We start from the raw sequence: 19748 nt of genomic DNA, 5'->3' as shown, positions 1-19748 counted from the left end.
CTCGCTGGCAGTACGAGAAGAGCAAGCCTCTCGTGAACCTCGTGGACAACATGGTGAAACTGGGCTCCCTGTACAACCGCAACACTGCCAACGGGACCAGCAACGCTCCCGGCTCTCGGCACGATCCGATGCATGAGAACGCGAGGGATCACCGCGACCGTCTGGAGTTCAACCAGAGGGTGCAGGAGCAACGGCTGCTGGCGGAGGAGCGCAGGGACTGGGATCGGCTGAGCCCGGATCACGGGCAGCTGCAGGTGAGCGATTCGATCGCGAATTTCCAGCCCTCGAGTGTGTTTCGCTCTCCGTCGTTCGCTCGCTCGCTCGCTCGCTCGCTCGCTTCGCGCTTGATATTCACGACGGAGCGTGTTTACGTTCGATCGATTTTATCTCCCTCGCAAGACGCGCGCGGGCGCGTGTTTCGGTCTCTCCTGCTGCCATCCTCCGTCGCAGCGTTCCCAGGGAGACCCGGCTGTGCTCTAGGCAGGACGTATCGCATCCGCGTCGTGAGCGACGCTCCGGAATTCCCTGCGACCGGCGGAGGCAATTCCAGCGCATCATCCCTCGTGACTGCGTCGGAAGCCGATTGCAGGAAAAACCACGTGCAAAAATTAAGGACGAGCAGCAGCCGCGACCGCCGGCGCTCAACTCGGACGACACTTACGACCCCTCGTAAATTCCACGAGAAGAGAGAGAGAGAGAGAGAGAGAGGGCTTACTTTACCGAGGGATATACACTCTCTCGAGTGGAGTCGAGCCGGGCCGAGTCGAGTCTCCGCGGACAGTGTCCACTTCGTATCTTATTTCTCGTTTCCTTCTTATCACGTCGACCAAAGCTCCTCGTCGAAATTTTCACCGTGAGCACCCTCGAAGCGAGCGACAGGAAATTTAATATTTTATCAACAAGCGCGCGCGTCTTTCCCCCCGAGTAGAAGAATTAATAGGACTCTGGTAAGGGTCTGATTATTTTTACCTAACATTGATCGGGCCTTAGTAGGGATAGAAAGACAAGGGTAGCTTGCAAGATGTGTAATAATAATGGTTTAACGAGTCCTTATAAGGCAATATAATAATGAGGGTCTTGTAAAGAAATATTTTTATTATTGCTCGAGTAAAAATATTTGGTCTTTTCATTCCAAGAAATTTAGACTGTAATTTCTTTATTTCTTTATAACTTCTTCATAACTTTGTTAGTATACAAGAATTTTTTAGTTTAAAAATATAGCATACTTTACGATAAAATCTAGTATTCTTTACACATAAAAATTCTGCTGCTGTTTATATTAAAGTTTCCTGCATTTCAAAACGAAGGCAATACTAGAAAAATTCTTGGAAGAGACTAATGAATATGGCAACTAATAAAACTAATAAAATTTATTTTTAATTGCGGTGCAATTAAAAAAATCTTTAAGAGAGCCGGATAGAGCGTACCTACTAAAACAATACTAAACTATGACAATTTTATTACATGCTTCAGATCTTATTAATTTTCTATGACACAAAACTTAATTTTGTATGTCTAAAGCATTCTCTCTTAAAAGATCCTTTTACGGCCCATATTAGTTTTCCATGTTAAAGCGTAAAATCTAAGGCATCCCTAAAAGATCTTTCTAAGGTCCTTATCGGTTTTCCCTATCAAAGTCTTATATTTATTATTAAATTTAAGGCACCTCTAATAAATCCTTCTGAGACCCTCATCAATTTTCCTTATCAAAGTTTTATTTCGTAAAATCTAAGGTATCCCTAAAAGATCCATCTCGGGATCTGATGTGATAATAATGAGACATTCTTTTTAGGGCATCTTATTTTCAGCCTTATCGGGGCCTTATACTTCATGAGGATGGTCCTAACAAGTTTTTGTACGGGTCGTTATTAAATATGCGACGAATCTTTGCGCACGCGAGTATGTTCAGATGAAACGACATGCGCGCCTGTCTCTCTTATTCAACCGATTATGACATTCCTCTCGTCGCGTCATAGCTTTCCTCGATTGATCCTGTCGACGGTGATTTTTTACGACTGATCGGATGTCACTGATTTCACATCGGCAGTGACTTGTAATTCGAACGGGCGCACCTGCGTCGTGATTAGGTCGCGAAAGGTTAATTTGTCCCTTTCGAGAGATCCGAAGCTACTGAAACTAGTGAAATATCGTTGAAAAGCACATTTTCTCTTTGACGCGCGACTAAGAAATGCCCGGTCGGAAGCCTGGCAGAGACAAACGCCGGGATAGAAGAGAGGTACACGTTGTTCTAGTATTAACTGTGGCCGTTCTCTCTTTCCCCGAGACTCGTTACGGTTGAAACACTACAACCCTGCTCGACTGAGCAGCGAAACTTCAAGGTTTCGTAGTTCACTCGGTAGCCTTTCTATGTCGCAGGCCAAAGTGCAGCAACTCTACAAACTGGATCGATTGCTTCAAGAGGAATCTGGCACGCTGCACAGTCTCCAACAAGACAAGGTTGGTATCGACGCCCATGTCACAACAATGACGACGACGGTATTTCAGAGAGAAAGAGAGAGAGAGAGAGAGAGAGAGAGAGAGAAAAAGCGGGATCCTTGAAGATTGGAAAATTTCCTCGAAAAAATTCCGCGTATTTCCTCGAAGTTGGACATCGCTCGACGTAAACGAGAATGTCACGCTCGATCGGCGAATATAGCGGCAAAAAAAAGCGGCGAGTTTCCCTCGAAAGAAAGTTCCGCGATATACTCGCGAAGACAATTCCAGCGGAACGACAACGATATTTTCTCTCGCCTCGACGGAATACCACGAGCCCGAAAAGTCCCTCGGTCGCGACGTCACTCTCGTCCGCACGAGAATATCCATCCCGTTTCGTCCGGGAATTTTCGCGCGCGAAGAGTCGATACTCGGCCGCGGACAGGACGAACGTCCTGTACATCCGCGGATGCGCGGCGACGTCGCTCGTCCTGTGCATCGCGGATATAGAAAAAATCTCTGTGGTATCACACGCATCGCCGCATTTCATGCTCGCAGGAAATACTGGAGAAGGCTCTGGGCGGGCTGCGGCACAAACTGCAAGGCAGCAGGAGCAATTTGGCCGAGGCCGAGCGATATCGGAAGCAGCAGCTCCTGCTGGAGCGCGAACTGAGCAGGGTGCGAGTGCTGCTCGCTCACAACTCCAAGGTAGACATTTCGAAGCGTACCTGACAGCCGCTAATACGCGTTTCCATCCAATGTCGCGCGCTCGCGCGATTCCATTAAAAACGATGGAGACTGATTGGCAGAAAAACAAGCAAATTGCGTGTCAGCCGGAATTTCGCAAAATGCGAATAATCGCCGCTCGTCATCTTTGTTCGTTTTGCGTTTTTTTTCTTTTTTTTTGCGTTTTTTCTCGGTCCTGGTAGTCGCCAAAGTGTTGGACGTGCGTCATTACTTTCCGACGTTCCAATTAACAACAGATTCTCCGATTAAAGAGAGAGGGAGAGAGAGAGAGAGAGAGACAGCGCCCATCATTTTCCCGATGAAAATTGAGCGAAACGACAGTTGGAGAACTTTCTTCCTCGCCTCTTACGTCGATCACTCTTTCGCGCTTCTGCTCAGTTTTGTTGTCCTTGAGTTGCTGAAGTCGATCCTTCGCAACGTGAATTACGTGTAGGGAACATGGGAGCACGCGAGAATTTAGAATCGCCACGTTCGCGAGAGATAGATCCTATTACGTAGAGTGATTTAAAGCTGGGATTCACTGTTTCCAGGTAAAGCCGGTATTCTTCCAGGTAAATTACACCATTCACCACACTATAGCTTTCAGTTCCGTCGTTCGCCATTTAGTTGCCATTTTTGTCGGCGGCGATCGTCTTATCGCTCGAATCACCCGTCCGCTTTAATGACCAGCGACGTGTCGACGTGCTTGCAGAAACTCGAGGAAACGGTGGCGGAGAACGCGAGATTGGAGCAGGACTTGGTCGTGCTCAGGCAGAAGCTGCAGGCTTCCCGCAGATACGCCGGCAACATAACCCGAGACACCTCGAGTACTACCGCGCCATTGGAGGCGGAACTAAGGCGAGTGCAGCAGCTCGTGGGCGACCTGCAGAGGCAGCGGAAGGAACTGAGCATTCAAGTTCGCCAATTGACGGAGAAATCGCACAGTTTGGTGCAGCAAATACGCCCGCAGGCCGCGCACGGTGAGTCTTGGTGCCGCGCAGCGGAGCTACATAACGCGTCGGGACAGTTGGAAACTGCCCCCCTCCCCCTCCCGGAACTGTCCAGCTGCGGCACGTTGCGCTGGCTGATCGATGCCCTCCGCAATCGTATTGGGATGCTCGAAGCAGTCCGATCAGGTTTCACATCAATTACCGATATGAGAAGAATCTGCCGGAGAGTGGCGAGAGCTGTTTTTTAACCCTTTGCGCTCGGATGTCCCCTCTGAGGAGATTACTTTATTAGTAATTATACAGGATAAACTCGTGCGAGCGCAAATTTTGCAAAAACGCATGTGTTTTCTTGAAGTTTTTATTCAAACGTCACGAAAAACCAAATCAAAATATGGTATATATACTGAGACATATGTGAAAAAAGTATCAGCCGGTGTTACGTAGAAAGAGAACAAACTTGACGATAAATTACATATTCTCAATGTAGGAGGAAGAAAACTGCATTGTCTGCTCAGAAAAACAGCGGGTGAAAGACGCCAAACAAATTACTATTGTGCAACATGTATCAACGAACCTGTAATGCATATCGGTGACTCGGTTTCGCACACATTACCACACGTTAGAAAAATATAAGATATAAAATTCTGATTGTTTCGTCATAAATATTTTCCTCAATGTCTGAAGATTCACATAAACCAAATATCATTACAATAAATTACTTGGTTTCAAAACCACGCTATTTAATATGACGTGATTTCTGTTTGCACATTTTCCTAAAAAGGTGCCGCCGAGCTGCTGATAGGTAACCCGCGAGATGGCTCCGAATGCAAAGGGTTAAAATCTGTAAAATCCACAGTGTACGTAATGTTACTCGTTACCCGTGGAAGAGCCAACTCGTTACCTTGGCCGTTGCTCGAGAAGAGTCGTTGTAATTCTCGCAATCCTTTCCACCGACTTTTGAAGACTCTCTTTTCCGCGATACAATGCCCGTTGCTAATGCTCAACCATGTCTCATCATCGGGGAGACGCCTAGCTTCCAAAAGATGCGATCGCTTGTATCGAATATTGTACCGTTATTGACGAGAAAAATAACATCAAGTAGTGTGCAACGGTAACGGTGTTAGAAATAACGCGAGAGAAAGAGAGAGAGAGAGAGAGAGAGAGAGAGAGAGAGAGAGAGAGAGAGAGAGAGAGAGAGAGAGAGAGAGGATGACGATATGACTAACGAAGGATCGTTCCCCAGCCCCGCAGGTGCACCACCCGAAGAAGCGCACGCAGAACTCCTGGCTGGAGACCGACCTGGACTCCGGAATAACCCTGGACCACGGCCTGGACTCGTCGTCGAGCCCGCCCTTGTCCGCGTCGCCTCCTAGCAAGCACAACGACAATCCTCACCAACGCTACGGCTCGCCTACGCAATACAAAGACTCGTCGCCGTTGAGTCGCCATCCGAATCAACAGCCCTACGCGCAGCCCTCGCAGAATCACATATCGGCGCTGTCGCCGCAGCTGCGCGAGCAGATCCAGCAACATCAATTGAAGCAACAGCTGCTGAAGGACCAGATGCAGGGCAAGGGCAGCACGATTCAAGTGGCGCCTCTCTACGTCAACACGGACTCCAGGGTGCCGGGTGAGTGTGTGAGGAACGTTTCTCCGTTAATTCGTCGTAGCGAGGAGACGGCTCCCAGCGACGAGTCAATGTAGCTAATAATTGAAGCTACATCGGCGCTACGTTGGCGCATGTTAGCTGCGACACAATGATGAAATGTACGCGTGAAATATTCATTCGCACCGATTTCTCACTCTCCTCAATTCCAGGTGATTACATCACCGACACGAGCAAGCACAACGGAAGCGTGCTGAACGGCGCGCCAAATCCCGCTCCGGAATACATCCCGCCGCCGCCGCCGCCACCGCTGAGCGAGGAGGCACTGCTGTTGAATGACAATTACAGACAGAACGAGGACAACAAGTTCGCCGGTAAGTCGTCCTGCCGCTTCTTCGGCGGTGGAACACGTGGAACTTTGAGACGCGACATTTGGAAGTTTCATTCTCTCTCTTTCCGTCGCTCTGTCCCCCCCCCCCCCCCGAAGGTTTGATGCACAATCGCGAGAAGCAAGAGATCAAGACGGTGCGCATAGTGAAACGCGAGTCGGAGAGACGACAGAGGGACCGCGGCGACAGGACCGGCAACCTTGGGATCCCGCTGACGAACGGCCTTCAGGCACCGGGTGGTGCCAAGAGACTGTGCGACGATGACTTGGGAGGCTCCCAAAAATTCGAGGTGAATCGATACGCGCTGCAGTGATATTAGCTGTCTCTCTTGTAGCTTGTAATCTCTCGGGCGCTTCGTTTCGCTGTGAATCATGCGGAAACGTGTGGATCTCTGTAGGTCTTCTGTAACCTTGAACGACGGTGCGTTGTTGCCGCGACGTTGAATGTTACAAAAGAGCGCTATTGGCTCGACATTGATTTTCTCGCTAACGCCAATCCTCTCGCTTGTCCAGAAAGCGCAGCTGGGCAGGGTGGTGGAAGAGTCGCCGATCGTCCACGCTCAAAGCACGGTTCAGCTGTCCGAGCTGGACGACGTTCAGTTCCAGAGGAGCATGTCCCTCCCGCGCGGTTTCGGCGGGCAAAAGCAGCACTCCGGGGTGCACTACGGACCGGTGGTCCCTCCACCGCGCAGCGACAGCATGCACGCCCTGAAGAGCATGATGGCACGACGGCACAAAATCAGGGTAAGTCATAGGCGACGCGACAGTCTCAGGCTTGCCCTCCCCCTCGCAGAGCCGAAGCCTCACTTTCGCGAATAGTCCTCGCGCTTGTTCGATAGTGAAAGCACGGGTATCATCAGCGACCATACTCCACCCTGAGCATCTGGCACCCGCTCGCATCTCTCGCCCCCCACCCGGACCGTTTTTCGTTTTGGATCCCTTTCGCTCCTCGCATTACATTTTCTTTTTTCTTCCTTTTTTGTTATTTCGACGACCGTCGCAGTTCGAAAGTCACGACGGCAGCTCCGATAGCACTTTGTCGCCGTACACGGACAGTACCACGTCCAGTTCTCACATGGCGATGAGCTCGCCCAACTACTCCACCACGTCGTCGTACAGCCCGAGCCAGAATCCGAGTTACCCGCCGCAAACCGCCGCCGCGGCGCAGCCGCACCATTACTACAACCCGCCCGGGCCTTACCGGCACTACGACGGTGCGGCGTCGTCGTCGATCAGGCCGCCGGGCATCCTCGCGGGCGCGATGAGCCCCGAGCTAACGTCGCCGACGAACGTTGGCGTGCACGAGAGACCGGCGACGGCGATCGCAGCGATCGCTTCGGGCGCGCCGAGCACGAAGACGTCCGAGTCGCCGCAACTGTCGCCGGTGTTCAAGAGCGAGGCCGCCAAACAGATAATCAAAGAGATGACGGAGAAGAGGGTGGAAGGGCCGCGACGAAGGCAGATCCCGCGGGAGAAGAGGCGGCACTACACCGTGTCTAGTAGCAAACCGGTGCTCGACTTACAGGACACTTTCTCCAAGATGGTACTCTTTTCGTTTTCACTTAATTTCCGTTTCTGTCACTTCCTTTTTCTTTCTCTCTCTCTCTCTCTCTCTCTCTTTCTCTCTCGTTGTCACCCGCTCACCTGTCGTTCACGGGATACGTCACGTCTCTCTACGCGCGTCTCACTTCTCCGTCTCACCACTGCATCGCGCTACGTTCGCACTGCCGTGGCAGCTTTGACAACTCTGGGAGGAGAATCCATGCCCACGCTCGCACGCGAGGGACACGATTGACTCGGGCCGTCTTTTTAGGGCATGGGTAGAGCCAGGGACGACTTGGACATGGAGAGAGCGCTGAGACCGAGGATAAACGCTCCCGACGTCGTGCGATCGACGTTGAGCCACAAGGAGCTAAAGTACAATGAGAGCACCATAGACCAGCTGTTGGGCACGCCCAACAAAATCGTCATCCCCGAGCGGTATATTCCTGAACAGGTACTCGCCGGCGTTGCCAGTCTCGATTCTTTCAAGTTCCAATTCGCGTTCTCGCGGTTTGAGCCGGGTAGATTCGAACGCCTGCTGAACGCCTGAACGCATGTACAAGCCAAATGGATTGCCCTGTGTAGATCACAACGGTGTCTCTCGTTCATTTTCCAGACGCCGGAATTGACGGCGGAGGAGCAACAGCAACGCTTGAAGAAGGCTGAGGCGATCAGGAAGATGCTCTCGGAGACGACCGTGACCGCCCCGGAAGGAGGTGGTACGTAACATCCTGTCTTTTAACTACCCAATGCGATGATGCGATACTCTGACATTCGAATGTCTCTGGATCGTGCTATTTCAGACGACGAGTCCAATGTGGAGAAGTCAGACACCCTGAAGAGGAAAGTGGTGGAGGAAAAGCGGCAGCGGGAGCACATTCTCCAGCTGAATCAGATATTGGCGAAGCAAGTGATGGAGAAAAGCAAAATGGTAGCGGGTACGTTGACGACTCGCCCGGATGCACCGTTCTACGCATGATTTTTAATAGTCCAATACGTAGAACCGCGGGCAGCAGCAGCAGCATGCGCTCCTTTCGTACAGTGGCTTTCGAAGATCGTCTCTTTTGGGTGCTATTCAGAGACAACCGTAATAATCTTACTTTAGTCCTGGCTTAGCCAGTCCTTAAATAGCCTATCTATGGACTAAAGATAAACTAGAGCTGGATGTTATTCAGAGATGTTTTCAAAATGGTTTAAATTTGATATCCAAATTAAGGAAATTAAATCCTTCAGGCGGTATTCATAGTAGGATCCTATATTTAATTGTCTAAAGTTTATCTTTAGATACTGCGTGGCCGACGAAATTCAATCACCAGGGATTGTTAAAGCGCGACTTTTGAGATTCGTGTTTGCGTTTTGAGGGCTTTTTTTTTAAATTTGTGACACTAGAATTATTCTCAATAGACACGTGAAATAAAACAAAGCGAAGTAAGAAGGTTAATTGGACCACAGAGGAGAAGTGTGAATCCTGACGGATTCGAGATTGAAAGGAAAGAAAGAACATTATCGAGAAAAGATGTTCGGCCAATAAGGCCAAAGAAGAATGTGGGAAAGAAATTCTTGATCAATGGCAACGTCAGGGCGTGTATGTGCGCCCTATGTAGCGATTAAGGGTTAAACCAACCTTGGACTACCCTTGCAGGTAATTTAAATTCAAGCCGAGTTAATACAAGACCAAGTCATTAAAAATTGTCTCTGAGTACAAATGTCGTTAGTCTCTTCTTATATACTCTATTGTTAGACCACGACTAAACCAAGCTCGTTTTACCTCTGAATAGCACCCACCTTTTGTCTCTTTGCTCCGTTTGATCGGTGTGAGATCGATGGAGTTTTCAATGTTACGCTGCGTCACGGGTATTATTCGTTATAATTTTCTACCGTTTACCGAAACATTCTCTCGCGAGACTCTCGAGCGTTTATTTCACGCGATTATTCAGCTGTCGAGCAAAGTACACGCACACACTCTCACACAGTGCGACGCGGCAACGCATGCCTCACCCGAGTTGTGTATGCTGTTTTACAATATTACTGCGGCTTCGAAAGCTCGAGACGCGCCAAATTCTAGCGAATATAGTTTCTCATCTTAGGGAGTGTTGTTTGGATTGTTTGTGCTTGTGTGTAGGTAACCAGGCACACTGACTGACATGCTTACTCCATCCTTCCTCCTCTATAGGACACGCACGTCACGTTATCATTTTCAGGTTTGTTTATCATTTTTCATTTTTGTTTCTTTTCACGTCTTTTCTCTCCTACTTTTCTCCCCGATCGAGCTCACCACAGACGGGGTCGATCGTGAGATCAGATTCCGTCGACGTTTGCTGAAACGAGGCGAGAGTTGCGACCTTTTGCGATCCTTCCTGCAGACTAATCGAAAGAGAGAAACAGGAAAATTATTTCACGCGGGCAATCGAGCCTCGCTTTCAGCAAACGTATATCGTTCGGTTCATTGCCCACACAATTATCTCATCAACATCTGCTTCGCCGACAGTGAAAGCTCTGGCAACGCTACCGCTGAAAACCGAGTCGAGCTTAGACGACGAGGACCTCTCACCCGTGGCTCCCTTGCCGCTTTATCAGCAAAGAGAGAACTACTATTCGTAAGCTGCTCCTAAGAGCGCGAAGAACCCTACTGCCAATGCGAGGACGAGAGAAAGCGAGAAAGAGAGAGAGAGAGAGAGAGAGAGAGAGAGAGAGAGAGAGAAAACACGGAGGAACGTTCCTCTCCGGCGCGCTTAGTTTAAGAGGAAACTCGCGCGGGAATTCGTGCGCTCAGCACCGAGCAAGCCCTTTCTTTCATTCGCACCTCGAGAGACTGTACATAATCATCGACTAAATAAAACGATAACAAAAGTAGCTGTGACATATTCGTTAAACGGTTAAGGAGCTCGTGTGACGCGGCGTCACGAGAGAACGTCGATTGCAAGCTCACGGACTGTAATTTCCGCACTTGCCGTGTGCGACGCGGAGAGCGGAGCGGACGCTCACCGCTCTCTCTCTCCGTGTTATATATCAGACTGCGAGACAGCGAGAGAGACCTCGATCTCGCGACGACCGCTTGTCATTTTTTTACACCGACCTTTTACATTCGACGCTGGGTGAGCGAGAGCGGCTGCCGCCGCCGACGTCTCGCATACGAAAACGAAGTCACTCTTCCGCGCGACGGATTTTCACGTCGACGCGCGGACTTTGGGAAACCTTTTATCGCGTCTCTATGCGCGCAACCGTGAAAGTTCTCTACACTTTTTTCGAATCGATGTATGTATTTAGAAATGTAACGAGAGAGAGAGAGAGAGAGAGGGAGGGAGAGGGAGAGACGCGCTCGGTGCTCCTCGACTAGGAAGACTCCGACTCCGACGCGCGGTCGCGCGTCGTTTTACGTACAATCATTTTCACGATGCGAAAGCACTTTTATATGACCGCGAGCGACGCGGTCGCGCGGACCGCCACCAAAGTCTGAGCGCAGCAGCAGCAGCAGAAGTCGTAGATCTCGAACGGCGCGGGACGAGAGCTCGTCGTTCGAGCGACGCGACGTGCGAGCGTCGCGAGTTATTGGAGGCAGGGAGAGAAGGAAGAGAGTCGAGCGCGGGAGATATCAATATATCAGCGCAGCGCGCGAGACGCCCTTAAGGGGGGGAATTACATGCGGAAGACCGTTTTCGAGTCTGTTTTTACGAATTCTTTCAACAGAAACAGTAAGAGCAATGGACTTGAAATTTCCACAGTGTATTCATTAACGTCCAAAATATAAAATAAATTTGGTTGAATCACAAGAACCGATCCAATTTGCAATTGTAGATAAAAATGCAGTCATCCGTTTGCGAGCTCTATGTTTGCTGTCAACATAATTCCAGATCTCTCACTACTCTGAAACTAACTAGTAAGAAAGATTTTTAAAATGTTCGACTGCCCATTATAGCCCGTAGCAAAATGAAGCCAGGTTTGGAAGAATAATGACTGTAAAAAAAAATAGTATCGAAAATGAAACTTTTTTCAACTTGTAATCATGTTTAAAAAAATGAATAAAATAAAATATAACTGTGTTCGAGATAGGTGCGAAAACTGCATGTCTACTGTATATTGCGCAAAAATTTCAAGTTATTCGGTTCAATATTTCTCTTGCGTAATCGTGTCGACAGTTTGAGAAAATGGTGTTTCCAGATAAACGCGATTAAAGTTTTATGCGTACTTTCCATATGGATAGTAACAAATTTATTTTATACCTTGAACATTAGTGAGTACACTTTTGAAAATTTCCAAAAGTCCATTGATCCTACCGTTTCTGTGAAAAATATTCATGAAAACAGCGTTGAAAGGCGACTTGCTCCGCGTGTAATTTCGCCCTTGAGCGCGTTGAGAGATCGAGCCTCGATAGGGATCTTACTCGCCGAACTCGATTATCGGAGGGACAGGGGCTCTCGGATCCCGAGGGATTCGCCGAGCGCGGCGTGATTAGCGTGTAAACTAGATTGTAAGGAGCGCATGATACACACGCTTGCGAGACGCCCGTTACTGTTAGCGTTGTACGCGATTTGCCACGGGCCATTTTATAGCATGGCATCTTAATGTTTAGAGCAGAGAGTTGCGTAACGCAGAGAGTCGCGCGGGACGGAGGTGTGTGCCAAATAGTCGCGGCGGCCGGCGACGAGCGATCGAGCTCGCGACCGAAGCAACCGAAGTCGATCGTCGATCGACGGACCGCCGCCGTCCTCGGGAGAACGAGAAACGCGGAGCAACGCGGGTAAACGCGCGCCGACGGCGACGAGGCCGTAAGTCTGACTGTAAAAAGGAGTCGCGAGACGCGCTCGCGCGCAACATCGGCGTGCCTCTCGTTTCGTTCGCTCGACCCGACCGGGTTTCATCCGGACTCGTCGAACCGGACTCGAGACCCGCTCTCGTTGAGATGCGTTCGTAACGGCCGGCGTAAATACCGTCTCGCGAACGGCAGGGAGGAGAATTCGGCCCACGGTCGAATTGGCTCCCCTTAATCTGACCGGATTAATTAATCCACCGGCGGCTTAATTCGTCAACGCGGAAGCGAATTTCCGCGGGCGAGATTGCGAGGTTCGGATCAGGCTCGATCGGCTCGAACCTTCGTCCGGTCGAGCCAGGCCTACGTCGAGCTGTTGTCTCGTCGATCACTGTACCCCTCTCTAGCATCAATTTTTCTTTCCCTTTATATTTCGTTCGTCGAGAGATATATTCTCAATGTGGTAACCGCTTGCGCGCTCGCTTTTATAGCTATAACGTCTCAGTTGTTTGTAGAAATTAATTTCGGATTATTAACCCTTCGGTGGTGCGAAGCGTCTGTCAGATCAGCCTGTCTACCTGATCTCTCCGCGCGTTGAGGCGCAGAAAAATTGGAGATTTATTGTACCTCACTCTCTTCGCAATAAATTTGTACATAGACATAGGCATTATGCACGCGTTTGTTTAAGTGTACACCTTCGCTCGCGTTAGTGCTCGTCGGAAAAGGGAGATTTCTTTCGGGCTGCTGTCGACAAGGAATTACAAAACCGGCAACCACCGAACAGTTAATAATAATAATAATAATAATAGTTATAACAATAATAATAACGACAACAATAACGATAATAATAATAGTAATAATGATAATAATAATAATAATAATAATAAGAAAGAGGCGGAGGCGTTCCTCCATTCCCAGGCAGCGCAAGACTTTCCGGAATCATCCTGAGTGTGTCCAGGATGTTCCCCAGGCGAGCGTCCTGAAACCGTCTCGACCCGAGATGTGATCTCAGGACACTGTGCCATCTGGGTTTTATAATCACCAGCGGCACACACGTACACAAACATACACACACACACACACACGCAGGAAATCATGAAGAAACTCATTATTTCCCAGAGACTATAGACTCACCCCTCCTCCCTCGAGTATCCACCCCGGTGTTGGAGAAATAATGATGACGATGACGATGCTAATGATGGTTACGATGATGGACCGGCGCCCTTTATTGAGTGTCTCTCCCTTCTTCGTTTTTTAGATGTCCAATCCCGTGTGGCACGCAGTATCACTCGCGGCGATTTAGCCATTAGGCATTCTACACGTTCTCGGCCCCCCCCCCTCCCCTCCACGAGTTCGTAGAGATAAGTTTTTATAACGACGATAATATTACCCGCGCGCGTGTGACACAATCCGCGATCGTCGCGATCGCGCGCGCGGCGGGACACGCGAATTATTGTAAATACAATTTTATCGTGTACGCGGCGATAACGCGACGCGACGCGCGACGAAACGACTGACGCGAAAACGAGCGGCTGCCTTTTCGCGATCGCGCGCCGCAACTGAAGTTCGCCGCGCGCCACGTACCGACGTCGAGAATCGCAGCGCGAGCGAGCGATCGACCGATCGATCGGTCGGTCGGCGCGCAATCGATATCGTTTCGTCGCTGATCTCAAACGGTGGCGCGAACCGGCTCGCAGGAACCACGGCAGACGCGCGCGCGGCACCGATGCGATACTCTATTCGTATAGGCCAGGACACTACGCGAATTAACACGAGAACAAGAACTGTTATTGTTATAATGATGAAATAAAAATCGTACGACGAAGCAGCAACGGCCTTGCGTTCTTTCGCCCCCCTCGCAATCCGAAAGTTCGGTCTGTGGAGCTTCAATGGGCTGAGCTTTCGCGACGCGTTAACCCGACAGGATGTTGTTTCTCCTTGTTGAGTTGTGATCATTCGGCTGAGAGTTTGCTGAGAGGTGAAATGGAATCGGTTACTTGCTGCAGACCAATGCGCGAGTTTGACGATCTCGGTAAGAGAAACTGCAAAGATATCATTGCCGCGCGACACTGGAAACCGTTGCCGTTTCCTTTCTCTCGGAAACTTAAGCGTACGCCAGTTTTTTGTAGATTTTTTCATGAATTTCGCTATTTTTACTCGACTGAATTTTGACTTGAATGAAAATTTACAAGAATTTACACGAATATTTATCTGCATCTTGCGAAACAAGATTTCATCGCACAAAAGGCGATCGCTCAAGGAAGTTTCAAACGCTTAAGAGCCGATTCGCTTAAGAAAGATTCGAGTGGTGAATTTTAAAACGAGCTTTGAATCATTTGACATTGATGCGCACAGTGGTCACATCAGTGCACGCGAACGAAAGAGGTCAATCGGTTTGAGGTCGTTAGCGGACCGAGAGGTGTCTTCTAGCTCGACGTCGAAAATGGCGCACATGATCCGATCCAAGTTCGTACTCTTATCACTGAAATACGCAAATCGTGTCGCGCAACGTATCTCCTCACCCACAATATATCATCGATTATGTTTTCACACCAGTGGAATCCTCGACGGTACGACATTTATTCAGAAACAGTGATCTTTCGTTAGCAACACTAGTCGACTCTTCGAGGTTATTTTGAAAGACATTTGAATTGGAAAAATCTGGTTTGACGGAGTCGTGTCATCATCATCGTGTTTTCGATATGAACATAAACGAAGATACAAAAAGATCAAATTGACAGACTTTGATGAATTAAATTTCTCATTATTCCGTATAAATAATGCATGTCTCGTTTGATTATGCAATCAAATTTCCTCAATTTGTACACACTGTCAACAATGTCTTCTTAGATCTTTTCATTGACATATGGACATTTGTTATTTCAGTGAAGGGAAAAGAAATGTTGATGCCTTCTTTGTCACCTACTATGGAAACTGGCACTATAGTTAAATGGATTAAAAAGGAAGGTGACAAGATTGAACCTGGTGACGCTGTTGCGGATATTCAAACCGACAAGGCTGTGGTTACGATGGAATTTGAAGATGAAAGTATATTAGCAAAGATAATTGTGAGTATAGCAGCGAGTGATTCACATTGAAAGAGATTGTGTGTATAAATTACACAAGGTGTATCAATCAGGTGCCTGAAGGAACCAAGGATGTTAAGGTAGGAACTCTGATAGCTCTCACTGTTGAGATTGACGAGGACTGGAAGACAGTAGAGATGCCAGATGGTGCGACAGCTCCCGAGGCATCTGTTGATAAACCAGCTGCTGCCCAACCACCGAGCACTCCAGCCACAACTCAAGCAGCAGAACCACCACCTGGCCAGTACGATCTTTCAGCAGAAATATTTGGTTATAATTGACTGAATTGACAGAACATAAGAATAAAGTAGTTATAACCTCCAGGCAAAATATTCCTATGCCTGCCCTCTCACCAACAATGACAACAGGCACGATTGTAAAATGGCTAAAGCAAGAAGGTGATGAGATACAACCAGGCGATGCGTTGGCAGAAATACAAACAGACAAAGCTGTAATGACTTTTGAACTAGAGGATGAAGGCGTACTTGCAAAAATTCTTGTACATATCTTTTACTTTTTTCTAGGCTTGTGAATATTCTTAAATTGTTTTGCTCTTACTAATCTTACTGCTGTTTCCAGATTCCAGAGGGATCTCAAGTAGAAGTAGGACAGTTGATTGCTATCACAGTTGAGAAAGGTATGGATTGGAAGCAAGTTGTTGTGCCAACATTGACTAAACCATCAGCAGCATCTGCACCACCACCACCGCCACCACCACCAAGTTCAGCTCAACCAACTGCACCGGCTGGTGCAAAACCACCACCGAGTGGACAGTACATATTTTCTTTATTCATTTACTTATACAGTCAACTATATATCTAATTGTATGGGTCAATTTTTTATCCTTTCAATATTCCTCTCATGGAACATATTTTAATGACATAGCTTCAAATTATTGCGATATTTTCTTCAGAGTATACGGTTTGGCGGTGAAAAGACTGCTGGAAGAATACGGTCTCAGTTCTGGCTCGATCAAAGGCACCGGGCGTACAAATCGTCTACTGAAAAGCGACGTTCTCGCATATATTCAAGCGCACAATATTGGAAAAGTCACGCTCAAGGCCGGTAAATGCAACAATGGATCTGCGATATTATCTCTCCTAGAATAACTATACCATTATATTTACATTTTTATCTGTTCCCTGGCTAGAAGAAGTTCCAACGGCTGCTAAGGCGCGTCCTCCTAGTCCGTCGGAGACGCACGTCCTCACTGGTAAGCCGTCTCCGTACGAAGATGTTGAGATCTCCAATATTCGTGCTGTTATCGCTAAACGGCTAGGAGAATCAAAGGTACGAATAGATTATACGACTTTGTATAATGAGAAGCTTACTTATTACTCATTAGCAGTTTGTTTCAATAGCAACGATTCTTCTATTTTTCAGAGTACCATACCGCATTCTTACGCGGCTATAGACATAAATATCGACAAGTTGATCGAGCTTCGCGGGAAACTCAAGACGGAGGATATCAATGTATCGATTAACGATTTCGTCACCAAAGCTGTCGCTTACGCGCTTGTCGAGTGTCCTGATATAAACACGTTATATCAGAACGGACAAGTCAGTACGATTAATTGTTGGATACTAATTTAACTGCGCTCGAGTACGCTATCTATAATTTATGTTTCATAATATGAACGATCGCGATTATTTTCAGGTGGTTCGAGTTCCAAAGATCGACGTATCCGTAGCGGTAGCAACGCCGTCAGGTCTCATCACTCCGATAGTATTTGATACCGTCGGCAAGAGTTTGACAGACATCTCGAAAAATGTTCGGGAATTGGCCGAGAAAGCGAGGAAAAGTCAACTAAAGCCTCATGAATTCCAAGGAGGCACATTTACGTAAGTTCAGTTGGAATGAGAATGAGAACGATAACAGATATGCAAAATTTATCGTTATAGGATTTCTAATCTCGGAATGTTTGGAATCAAAGAGTTCTCCGCCATCATAAATCCGCCGCAAACCGCTATTCTTGCTGTAGGCGCTGGACGTGAAGAATTAGGTAATTAGTTCTAAGGAAGTTTAAAGCACAGAAATTTTAAGGATCACTTTCCTGAATTATGTAAGATAAGCAAAATTGAATAGGCTCATCTTCCGCAAAAGTAATGATGATGAAGCTCCAAAAGTATTCTACGATCTCTAATTGACTCAGACTTAAAGTTTCTAATTGTGGGATATAAAGTTAACTTGTTTTTTTACAAGAATGTTTAATGTATTTTGTCAAGTTATACTACGTAAACAAAAAATTGCACATAGGTAACGTTTATATTATTTACAAGTGCGAATTTTTTTCTTTATTTTATAAATATGCAGGTTGCTGTGCAACTTTTTCAGAAAATTTAAAGTTTCTCCTTTCAGAAGCATTTTTTATATTCTATATTTTAATAAGAAAAATATTTGGTATAAAAGCTTAACTAAAACGTTGAATGTTGGACTGACGCTATTTCTCATTTAATTATCTTGGATAGAAATACCAATGATCTTAATATGACCAAGAATTAGATGCTTCAAGCTGTAAGATTCTTTTCAAATCATTTTTGCCACAATTATAGCCTGTTGAATTTTGCTTATTTTTCATGAGAGAGTAAAAGGATGTCTGATTGAATAATCATAACTGTGATGCGATTCTGTAACTCGTCATTGGAATTAACGATACTTTGGTTATCGTTGCGCAGCTTTTTTTGTAGACCGTGGAAAAGCTGCGCTACGATAACGAAACTGTCGTTAACTCCAATAACGAGTTAAAGAATCGCGCCGCTGGTCCGAGAAATCCGAGTTACGTTTTTAGACCCGTTATTTGTAGTAGTTCCAAACTTTCCGCTACGAGCCGCCACTATCTTCACTGAGAAATCGAACGTAATATAACTCAACGACCAGTCAGACATACTTTTATTTTCGAATTTTATGAGATTCAGCAGCAAAGTATAAAACCCAAATTGATAAGATTAAATAAAAATATCATTATTATGTCGATTGTTTTAATCGAGAAAAAAATTCTCATATTCCGTACTCATATTCCGTAATTTATGAAAACGCGTCATTGATAAATATTGCTGTATGTTTTTACAGACTCCTCGTTAACGAAAGTAACAAGAATGACGGCAAAGTTGTCGTACGACAGACGAGCAATCGACGAGGATCAAGCGGCTGACTTTTTGGCTGTTCTGAGATCTATGCTGCAAGACCCTAGTTTCTTAGTCGCTGGTAAAATACCGGCACTCAGGTACAAGCGTGATATTTATTAATAATTTCCCAACGAAACGGCCATCCTGCGTTTATTACAGAAACAGCTTGTTCTACCGTTTGATCGATGAGAAGTTTCCTTTTCCTTTTTATGCAATGTCGTTGCTCGTCTTCTTGGAAGAAAGCATTTGTGGAATGATGCACGAGCTCGATGTCAACAGTTTCGTTAATTACACAGTGTACATACAAGAAACGATATCGTCACTGCGTAAAGCTACGCAGTACACATAAATTATTAGCTGTTTTTGTAGCAAACGTCAAGATTCCACTTTAGTTGGCGTGATTTCTGTCTTTACGTGCCACATACGTCGTCGGAACTATAAACAAGGAAAAACATGATTCATATGATACTTATTGAAATTAATGTTGCGCGTTGTTGCTGTTGTTGTTAAAGTTCAACCGGTGAGAATGCAATTTTTATACGTGTTTACTGCCGCTGAAAGATAAAGATATTCGCTGCGACCGATATTACCCACACATGTTTTTAACGCCGTTTACTTAAGAGAATACAAGTTCACTTAAACTGCCAAAAGGTACATAAACACACGAGAAAGAGATATATTTCTTGAAAGACGTACGAATATTAAATGTTACATCTGTGATTCTCAACGCATTCTTCATCCAACGATTTACCTGTGAAATTAATCGGAGTCGTTAGGATCAAAAGTCTCGAACGACGGATAATAAGAATGTCCACTGCTGTATATCTAGAATTTTGTAAATAATTAGAGCGTTTATAATTATGTGTAAGTCTTCTTTTGTAAGTATGTAGGAACTTTGTAAACCGTCTTGCAAAGGTACCTTCTTCAAATTTAGCCAAATCTTCATCGTGCCGTCGCGACGGATGTTTCAAGATAAGTCTAACTCGCCTCCGAATAAATTGGCAATTTTTCTGAAAATTCGCCGGCTAACACACACGATGGTTATCTCCCGATTGATAAGTTACTAATTTGAGCTATACATAACATATGACTCGATTGTACATATTTTGATGCGTATCTCTAACATTTAAGCTGAATTAATGGG

At 46.6% G+C, this 19748-nt stretch overlaps 2 protein-coding genes across 13 annotated transcripts in view; both read left to right on the top strand.

Moving 5' to 3' along the window:
* The window catches only part of LOC105183037 (uncharacterized), a 212729-nt gene extending 198512 nt beyond the window's left edge, over positions 1-14217 (top strand). For 8 of the 11 annotated variants that reach the window (XM_025298928.1, XM_025298922.1, XM_025298926.1 and 5 more), the window contains 14 exons: positions 12-254; positions 2377-2457; positions 2992-3141; positions 3711-3731; positions 3872-4139; positions 5353-5739; positions 5928-6089; positions 6203-6393; positions 6617-6847; positions 7107-7646; positions 7917-8099; positions 8262-8364; positions 8449-8583; positions 10134-14217. In XM_025298928.1, coding sequence (XP_025154713.1) covers positions 12-254; positions 2377-2457; positions 2992-3141; positions 3711-3731; positions 3872-4139; positions 5353-5739; positions 5928-6089; positions 6203-6393; positions 6617-6847; positions 7107-7646; positions 7917-8099; positions 8262-8364; positions 8449-8583; positions 10134-10246 — 2808 coding nt within the window. In that variant the 3' untranslated portion in view covers positions 10247-14217. Of the gene's footprint in view, positions 1-11; positions 255-2376; positions 2458-2991; positions 3142-3710; positions 3732-3871; positions 4140-5352; positions 5740-5927; positions 6090-6202; positions 6394-6616; positions 6848-7106; positions 7647-7916; positions 8100-8261; positions 8365-8448; positions 8584-9767; positions 9847-10133 lie in introns of all 11 variants that reach the window. The other 3 variants (XR_003112938.1, XM_025298920.1, XM_025298927.1) reach the window with 3 other exon arrangements.
* Positions 14218-14754: 537 nt separating this feature from the next.
* On the top strand, positions 14755-19581 carry LOC105183035 (dihydrolipoyllysine-residue acetyltransferase component of pyruvate dehydrogenase complex, mitochondrial). Of its 2 annotated transcripts, none has more exons than XM_011140883.3 (11): positions 14755-14962; positions 15279-15460; positions 15532-15722; positions 15803-15977; positions 16058-16251; positions 16392-16543; positions 16629-16768; positions 16862-17038; positions 17136-17320; positions 17381-17481; positions 18549-19581. In XM_011140883.3, exons 1-11 carry the CDS (start codon positions 14836-14838, stop codon positions 18722-18724), a joined length of 1800 nt encoding a protein of 599 aa, XP_011139185.1. In that variant the 5' UTR covers positions 14755-14835; the 3' UTR covers positions 18725-19581. The 2 variants fall into 2 exon arrangements, with proteins under 2 accessions (XP_011139185.1, XP_011139186.1); XM_011140884.3 differs by having other exon boundaries at positions 14836-14962; positions 16632-16768.
* Positions 19582-19748: the final 167 nt, after the last annotated feature.

This window comes from Harpegnathos saltator, unplaced genomic scaffold, assembly GCF_003227715.2.
Source record: "Harpegnathos saltator strain DR-91 unplaced genomic scaffold, Hsal_v8.6 scaffold248, whole genome shotgun sequence".
Classification (NCBI taxonomy): domain Eukaryota; kingdom Metazoa; phylum Arthropoda; class Insecta; order Hymenoptera; family Formicidae; genus Harpegnathos; species Harpegnathos saltator.
This window is presented reverse-complemented; position numbering and strand designations above follow the sequence as displayed.